Raw genomic sequence first — 8979 nt, 5'->3', positions numbered from 1 at the left:
TTGGGTTTAATACTCTGAGTAACCAGAGACTTAGGAGATTAAATGGTTGGCACAGCAATTAGTGTTCACAATGGACAAATGTGCCTTTGTTTCAGTTGACTCACTAACATCATTTGGCACTTTGTGCAGCACAAATGCCTCACAGATGGTGACAAGTTCAACACACTTTGTTTAACTGAATTCTGTGAAGGTGTTACACACTGTCGTTCTCTTTAAGCACTCATTAATTTTGTGAAGTAAAGTTCATAACTGTCATTGAAGTTATGGCTTTTCTGGGTTGGTGGTGATTGACTGGAAGGAATACTATTGATTCTCTTGAGAGGAGTGTGGTCTGGTGGATGATATTCTTAGCTGAGCAGATACAGATGAATAGAGCCATTTATTTATCAGGGACAATCCCCTTTGTTTCCGAAGGGCTTTCCAACTATTGATATCTTTCTCAACACATTTCTGCAAGGTAGAGAAGTTGTCCACATTTTAGAAGCCAGAAAACCAAAACACAAATGCTCCCAGAAACATGTATTACCCGTGAAGGAATGGGCTAAACCCTAACAATGAGATGCTGGATCTCCCAGGAGGTTAGAGCTGGGGAGCTTGGATGAATCTCCAGTCCAAAGACAGAAGACAATTTTTCTCCCCGCTTATTTTATTTTATTTTTAAAATATTTATTTCTTTTATTTCTTTTATTTTTGCTGCGCCGGGTCTTAGTTGCAGCACACGGGATCTTTTTGTTGCAGCATGAGGACTTCTTAGTTGCAGCATGCATGCAGGATCTAGTTCCCCGACCAGGTATTGAACCCAGGTCCCCTGCATTGGGAGCGTGCAGTCTTACCCACTGGACCACCAGGGAAGTCCCTTTCTACGTTTACTTAGGCATAACTTGTGTGTAATAAAATCCACCTGCTTTAGATGTACAGTTTGATAAGTTTTGGCAATTGTATACAGTTTTTTAACCATCATGAGAAGCAAGATACAGAACATTTCCACAACCTTAAAAGGTTCCCCAGGCCCCTTTGCAGTCAGTCCCCTCCCTCACCTCGACCCCAGGCCACCCCATCTGCTTCTGTCACTCTGGTTCTGCGGGGCTCTCACCACAGGCCTCTGCACAGTCCACTTCCTGCATTCTGGGTGCTCCTACCCACCCATTCATCCTGCGTGTCCCTGCCCCTAGGAAGCACCCCGAAGCCCTCAGACCAAGCCGGTGATTTCAAGGTTCCCCTCACTGGCCCCACAGACTTTCCCTCAATGCCTCAAGCACTGCCACAGGGACCACTGCCACTTCCAGGCCAGCTCTTCAGGATAAAGACAACTTGGAGATGGGGGGCATTTATTCAATTCAACAAATATTTATTGAGCACCAGTACATGTTTTAATATATTTAAATAAAACATAGGATAATCACATTTCCTAAAAACTCTGGGGGCTTACTGCAAGGTCAGTTGGATCTCTACTCTTTTGCCAGGAAAGTATGAGATCACTGAGCACTTCCAGGGGATAAGAAAGTCACTTTCCTCCTCCCTAGGGGACAGCTGGGGGCAGTGGGTGGGGCCTAGGCCCTGAGTATGACAGCTGCCCCACTTACCAGCTGTATGACCTCGATAAAGCCAAATTGCTACTCAACTTTCTTACCTGCAGAATAGTGCTTACCTTTCAAGATGGCTGTTGCTGTGACATCCCTATGCTCAGCCCTCACTACCTCAGCATCCCTGGGGCCAGCTCTGACCCAGATGTGACCATCACATAAGAGGACAGGATCAAAGACCGAGTTCTCACCTTGGCTGCACATTAGAATCACAGGGGGCGCTTTTAAAAATCCTGACACCCAGGCCACATCCCAGGCTGATGAAATCAGACTCCCTGGGGACTGGCATTCGTTTTTTGTAAAGCTCTCCAAGTGATTCCAAGGTCAGCCAAGGTCAATAGATACTGATCCAGAAAGAAAAGAGAAGTAGAATTATTTCATGTCTATAGAAAGAAAGTTGGGAGAGGTTGTGTCGATTACTTATTGTTAATTATTACACTATGTCCTATACAGTTTGAGATTTTAGAACTACAAAAGTTATATTTATTCAGAACTTGGTAAACTGTGAAACAACTGAATATTCATGATCAAATTTAATTTTCAGAGAAATTTTAAAGATGAGGAGTCTGAGGCCTGGAGAACTTATTGTCAAACAGAAGGTGCATCAAGTTAATGGACAAATAGGTCTGCAGTGGATGTCTGGCTTCAAACCCCTCTCCGCTTCCACCCTGCCCCACTGCCCTTGTCAGTCCCTCTGGGAGAGCTGTGATCCAGACCTTCATGCCGATTCCAGACCCAGGTGTCCAGACGCCCCTTCAGTACTTCCCCTTGGATGTTAGCGACCAGGCAACTCAAACTCTGTCCAGCACTGCTCAGGGTCACTCTGCATGGCCCTCCTCCTCTGGTTGCCCATCTTTGCACAGGTACAGCCAGTGCAGCTCCACTGACATCCCTCACCTTTGTTTACCACGTGGCGCTGACCACCTCCAGAATGCCTTCATCACCCTTGCCTCGACCACCTGGTCATAGCTCCTCCCTGGACATTTCCAGTAGCCCACTAACTCCTTTCCCGCACCCTCTCTCACCCTCCAGCCCCTGCTTTTGACTTGTCTGCTAGACCAACCAAGGTCTCGGAGTTGGGCAGGGGTTTCTTCATGTAAAAAAGTGACCATTTTTGAGTATCTGATATGTATGATTTCACACACAAGCGTGTGCACGCACACAGGCACGCACACACCTCAAAGCTGCTTGCTCGGTTGTGTCAGATGTTGGGACCGTTTTCTGTGACAAACCTCTTTAGTAAAGGGCTTGAAAACATTCAGAAGTGTGCAGCCTGCCTTCTGCCAGTTACAGTTGTGGGACCACAAGCAAATTCTATCACTCCTCAAATGTCTCACCTTTAAAATGAGGAAGGGAATGTTGACTCATGGGGATGTGGTGATAACTAAAGACATAAAATGCCTGTCACACACTACTTGCTGATAAAAAGCCGAGGGGCCATTCATCTGTAAGGAGGAAGGAAGGACAGAGCTATTTGCTAGGTGCCTGTGACACGCCAGGCTCCAGCAGGGAGCTTCTGCCTTCACATCCCTGGATCCTGTCAACAAACCAGTGTATCCCCCCGTGAGGTCCTGTGCTTGACCTGGGTCTCCCTCAGGTAAATAGCAGGGTCTGTACCTTCCAGAGTCCAAGAGAGCGTGTTCTACGGGGGTTCGGCTGATATTTTCTTTTTCAGGGGATGAACAATCAGTACGTCCGCCGGGAGGTCTTCTGCCGGAACACCTGTCACGAGCTCAAACGCTTCTGGGAAAGAGAAATTGGCAAACAGACTTACTACCGAGAATCAGAAGAGCATCGCCTGGGAAGAAGTGCACTGGGAAAGTATGTGGCTTGTCTCTTTTTTATTATTGATAATTAATTTTTAAAAATAGACTTTAATTTTTAGGGCAGTTTTAGGTTCACAGCAAAACTGAGCAGAAAGTAGAGAGCTTTCATACAGCCCCTTCCCCGCCATACACAGCCTCCCCTACCAGCAACATGCCCCACCAGAGAGGTGCATCTGTTACAATCCATGAACCCACATTGACACATCATACCCACACTTACTTGTCTGTTTTTTAAAAGCAAAATTGATTTCCACAGAGGAATGCTAGATGGGCATCCTAGAGGACATAATTATTTTGATTTTCCATGCATATGGTCCTGTCACCATCTATGGTTATGGGCAGTAATTTTAAAAATTCTTTAGGACTTCCCCGGTGACTCCATGTTTCCACTGCAGGGGATGCAGGTTCAATCCCTGGTGGGGGAATTGAGATCCCACATGCCGCACGCTGGCAAAAAATAAATAAATAAATAATAATAATAAATTCTTCTAAGCTAACAAATGTACACTCTAGTTCTTATCTGTATAAACAGAAAAATCTCTCCTCTCTGTCACCATTTCTAGTGTGTGAGGGTTACACTAAATTTGGGGAGCAGATCAGCAGATGTATCCGTGAAGAGCAATCAAGCAAAGGAGACAATGACCAATTAATTCTCAGTGCTCGTTTGGGTAAAGACACAGGATGTCCTGCGTGGTTCTATGAAGAGGGCCAATGGCCTCTCAGCCCTCTGGTGTGCACCCCTATTCTAACCAAGCAAGTTGAGTGGAGAGCAGTAACTCACATGAGCAGACCAGGGCTGCTGTCTCTGGAAACAGTGGCACCTCACCACACTCACACCTACTGCCTCTCGATGACTCCAGGGGGTCACTCACAGGACACAGGGAAGGACAGGTCGGGTTGTCTACCCCCTCATAGGGAACAGCTCAGCCGCTGTCTGTTCACTAAGACCACAACTAGTGTGTATCCAGTTGCTGGTGGGGCAGGTGTGTGCTGGCCCAATGGCAGGGCCCATGACTCCATACTGTCAGTCCATGGTTGCCGGGCTGAGAACATGCATGAACTCACAAGAGTTATATTCACTGTTACCTTCCAAAACCCCGTCCTGAGCCCTAGAGGCGAACCCAGCCTCTTCCACATGCAGAGACCTGCTCAGCCATATTCCTGGCCACAGGCAAGAAAAAGCAGGCTGTCCTACCTGCTGAGGCGTTGTGTTAGGGCATCTTGTCCAGGGATTCTCAGAGAAGCTGAGTCAGGTGGCCAGTCATCTGGGGAGTCCCTGCCATCTTCCTCCCTCGAGGCCAGACCACTCAGCATGCTGCACACCAGAGGCCACACTGAGGCCTGTGCCACGTGTGTGTCCCCCGGGGCAGTACACAGAAGGCCTCAGGTGGAGTGAAACTGACCTGCGGAAGATGCAAAAACCTTGTCTCTAAGCAAGGAGTAAGCCAAGGGGTGAATAAAATAAGCTCTGAAACAAACTGTGGTTTATTAAAACATTAAAATATATGTGTGCAAGATCTCTCCATGCACATAGATAAGACTGCAGGAAAGACACTTTCGGTTGGTGGGGTCGCAAAACTCTAACTTCTTATTTATCCTTCTCCTGCCTCTTCTAATCTGAACCTCGGCAGTCTGGCTCCAGAGACTCTCTGCTCCTCACCACTACTCCATGTTGTCCCTTCATAAATTGTAGAAGACAGTTCTGGTTCATTAGGTCGTTCTGAGGCTTGAATAAGAAAATGTGCCTAGAGACTTCCCTGATGGTCCACTGGTTAAGACTCTGCCTTCCAATGCAGGGGGTGCAGGTTTGATCCCTAGTCTGGGAGCTAAGATCCCACATGCCTCGTGGGCAAAAAACCAAAACATAAAACAAAAGAAATATTGTAACAAATTCAATAAAGACTTTAAAAATGGTCCACATCAGGGCTTCCCTGGTGGCGCAGTGGTTGAGAGTCCGCCTGCCGATGCAGGGTACACGGGTTCGTGCCCCGGTCCGGGAAGATCCCACATGTCATGGAGCAGCTGGGCCCATGAGCCACGGCCACTGAGCCCGTGCGTCCGGAGCCTGTGCTCCACAACGGGAGAGGCCACAACAGTGAGAGGCCCGCGTACCACAAAAAAAAAAAAAAAAAAAAAAAGGTCCACATCAAAAAAATCTTAAAAAAAAAAAAAAAAAGAAAGCGCCCAGCATGGAGCAGGGCCCAAGGTCAGGGCTCACAAATGTCAGGTCCCCTGCCTCCTCCACACTCCCACTTAATCCAGGATTGAATATAGCAGCAGCAAGATGCCAAAGGAAGAGCCCTCCGGATGAGAAGCAAGTCTCCCTGTGCCTCAGTTTCCTCCTTGTTATTTTTATCATAGAGAAACAAACACTGACAGAAGAGGGATGTTGGGGAGTTACTGCCTTTAATTAGTGGGGAGCAGTAGGTTGATAGTGTTGTTCAACTATATCCTTACTGACTTCCTTATCTGTTTTACTGATGGTTGAAATACGGGTACTGAAGATTTGCAGATCTATTTCTCCTTACAGATCTATCACATTGTTTCATGTATTTTGAAGCTCTGTATTAGGTATATAAATGTTTAGGATTATTATATACATTTTTTTTTTTTTTTTTTTGCGGTACTCGGGCCTCTCACTGTTGTGGCCTCTCCCGTTGCGGAGCACAGGCTCCGGACGCGCAGGCTCAGCGGCCATGGCTCACGGGCCCAGCCGCTCCACGGCATATGGGATCTTCCCGGACAGGGGCACAAACCCGTGTCCCCCGCATCGGCAGGCGGACTCTCAACCACTGCGCCACCAGGGAAGCCTTATTATATACTCTTGATGAATTAAACCTTTTATTACAAAACAACCCTCTTTCTCTTTGGTAATATTCTTTGCTATGAACTCTACCTTGTCTGTTGTTAGTATAACCACTCCAGCCTTCATTGATTAGGGTTAAGATGGGATATTTTTCCATCTTTTTACTTTTAACCTATTTGTGTCTTCATATTTAAAATGAGTTTCTTATAGGCAACATATATTTGGATATTTTTTAATGCAATCTGTCAACCTTTGCATTTCAATTGGATTACTTATGCATTAACATTAATTGGTATGATTGGGTTTAAATCTACCATCTTGTTATTTGTCACCTTTTTCTCTCAACAGTTATTTATTCCCTTTCTTTTTCTGCCTACTTTTGAATTAAGTATTTTTTATGATTCCATTTTATCTCCTCTTTTGGCTTTCTAACTATATCTCTGTGTGTTATTTTAGTGGTTGCTTTAACATTTACATATACATCTTTAACTTATCACTGTCTACCTTCAAGTGATACATTATTTCCTGTAGAGGGTAAGAACCTTACAATCATATAGTCCCATCTCTCCGCTCCTGGTCTTTGTGTTATTATACAGAGTACAGTTTGACTTCCACATATATTATAAACGCCATATTACATCATTAACAGTTTTGCTTTGAAATGATTATCTTTTTTTTTTTTTTTTTTTTTTGGCTGTGCCGTGCGGCTTGAGGGATCCTAGTTCACTGACCAGGGATAGAACTCGTGCCCCCTGCAGTGGAAGCACAGAGTCCCAACCACTGGACCGCCAGGGAATTCCCATGACCCACTGACTATCTTTTAAAGAGATTTAAATAGTAAGAAAAAAAAAGTACTAATACGCACACACACAGATGTCCTTCCAGGTGCTCTTCATTCCACTGTGCAGATTTCCATGTGGTGTCATTTTTCCATCTGCTTGAAGGACTTCCTTTAACATGTCATATGTGACAGTCTGCTGGTAATGAATTCTTCCAGTTTTCACATATCTGAAAACAACTTTATCTCACCTCTGTTTTTGAAAGATAGCTTTGCTGGGTAAATAATTCTAGATTGAAGTTTTTTTTCCCCTTCCTGTACTTTAAAGATATTGCACTTTCAAGGGAAATTTCAGAGAATTAAGACTAGAATAGTGCTCAAACAGAAGTGAGAGTTCAAATATGTATATATTTAAATTTGCACATCTTCTGCATACCTTTTAAAACCTGAACACATGCATGCACACACATGCATACACAGACTCCTTCAGAATAAAAAGGAAGGAAGCTTCCCTGAACCAAAAGCCATGGAGATGAATACTCCGTTTGTATATATCTTGTTTCTATTTTCAGGCTCAGAGAAGAATGGAAGCAGAAACTGGAAACAAAGCTGAGACTACGGAACAATTCAGATGAGACAGAAAAGAGGGCCAATGTTGGCCAAGAGCTTCACTGACACAAGAGGATACAAAGCACTGAGCTCACTCTGCCAGGACAAGCCAGTGCAAATCCCTGAGTCCCTTTGCTACACCATACAGATCCCATACTATTGTTTCCCCCACCTGTAAATCCTGTGGGGATTTACCTGTGAATCCTTCCCCACTGCTGAGTGGGAATTATCAGCCAAGGCAGTCCTCTCTGCATGGGGACCAGAATATTATCCCCAGTGTGTCTAAAGATGAGATTATCTAACAGCAAAGCTCCATGCGGCATACTTTATTTCCATATAATTATCTTCTAATTTTGAAATCCCAATATTTGAAATTCTAAGCACATGAGGGGAAATGATTTTCACGGTCATACTTTAAACAGCGCACATTAGTTTTGCTCCACATTTCTCCTAGGAAACAGCACCATGTAATCCTTTCTCTTGTTTTCTTTTTATGAGAAGAGAAATGCACCTATCTGCAGAAATAAAAATATTGTAAATAGTCCTTAAAATAAGGATTGCAAATTAACTGATCTAATATTATTTTTCTTGACATGAATTTAATAGGCTTATTCAAAAACATGTTTACGTAGAATAAGATTGGGATAATTTTAATAAAACTTGGTTGCCATGCCATCACTGGTATACGTGCTCTTCATTTTGTTGCTTTCTTTTAAATCTCCACATGCTGGCACTGGTTGGCTCTCTGTCAGCTCAGCTCTAAAGTATATCTGGCCACCCCAACAAAGTGCTTGTCACATAGATTCTGGACTTTGAAATATCATTGTCACTGCCCAGCCATCTCTCAGGTCCCCATACAGGGTTGCTGCTTCTAAAAGTGCAAACTGTAACTAGGCCTGGTGCAACATTTCCCAACCAGGGCAAAGGAGTAGAGAGATACATGCTGTAAAGTACTTGATGGTTGTAGGCAGTGCCTGCAAAGCCTTACATATTTAAGGGGCAGTGTTACCAGGAGACACAGAGAGAAAGGCAGAGGCAGTTCTGAACAGAGCAAGTGTGGTGTTCCAGTCCTCTAAATGCCCTGATGTGCCCTAAAGTGCTTCCATCCACATCCCCAGGGAGCCCAGATGGGAGCCACCAGGAGGCAAGAAGAGTTGGGGGAGGATTTCCTCAGATTCCACACTCATATGATCCAGGAAACAGGGCTTAGAGCCCTCCTTCCTGCTATGGTCTCTCATTCAACCTGGGATTCAATTCAACTAATAAACCATGAATCCCAGCTGGGTTCATTTGAGATTGATGAAAGAGGAATTTTTTTTTTTTTTTGAAAGAGGAATTTTTGTTGGGTATAAGAGGGAAATAGGAATTAAATAGAAG

At 44.5% G+C, this 8979-nt stretch overlaps 1 protein-coding gene across 1 annotated transcript; it reads left to right on the top strand.

The window, feature by feature from the left end:
• Positions 1 to 3206: 3206 nt before the first annotated feature.
• On the top strand, positions 3207 to 7668 carry FAM240A (family with sequence similarity 240 member A; the record flags this gene model as incomplete). The annotated part of the gene is made up of 2 exons (XM_082637688.1): positions 3207 to 3404; positions 7566 to 7668. Exons 1-2 carry the CDS (start codon positions 3262 to 3264, stop codon positions 7666 to 7668), a joined length of 246 nt encoding a protein of 81 aa, XP_082493814.1. The 5' UTR covers positions 3207 to 3261.
• Positions 7669 to 8979: the final 1311 nt, after the last annotated feature.

The sequence above is a fragment of the Mesoplodon mirus genome (assembly GCF_964341445.2).
Source record: "Mesoplodon mirus genome assembly, chromosome: 12".
NCBI classification, from domain to species: domain Eukaryota; kingdom Metazoa; phylum Chordata; class Mammalia; order Artiodactyla; family Ziphiidae; genus Mesoplodon; species Mesoplodon mirus.
Note: the sequence above shows the minus strand (reverse complement) of the source record. Positions and strands in the feature narration are given on the sequence as shown.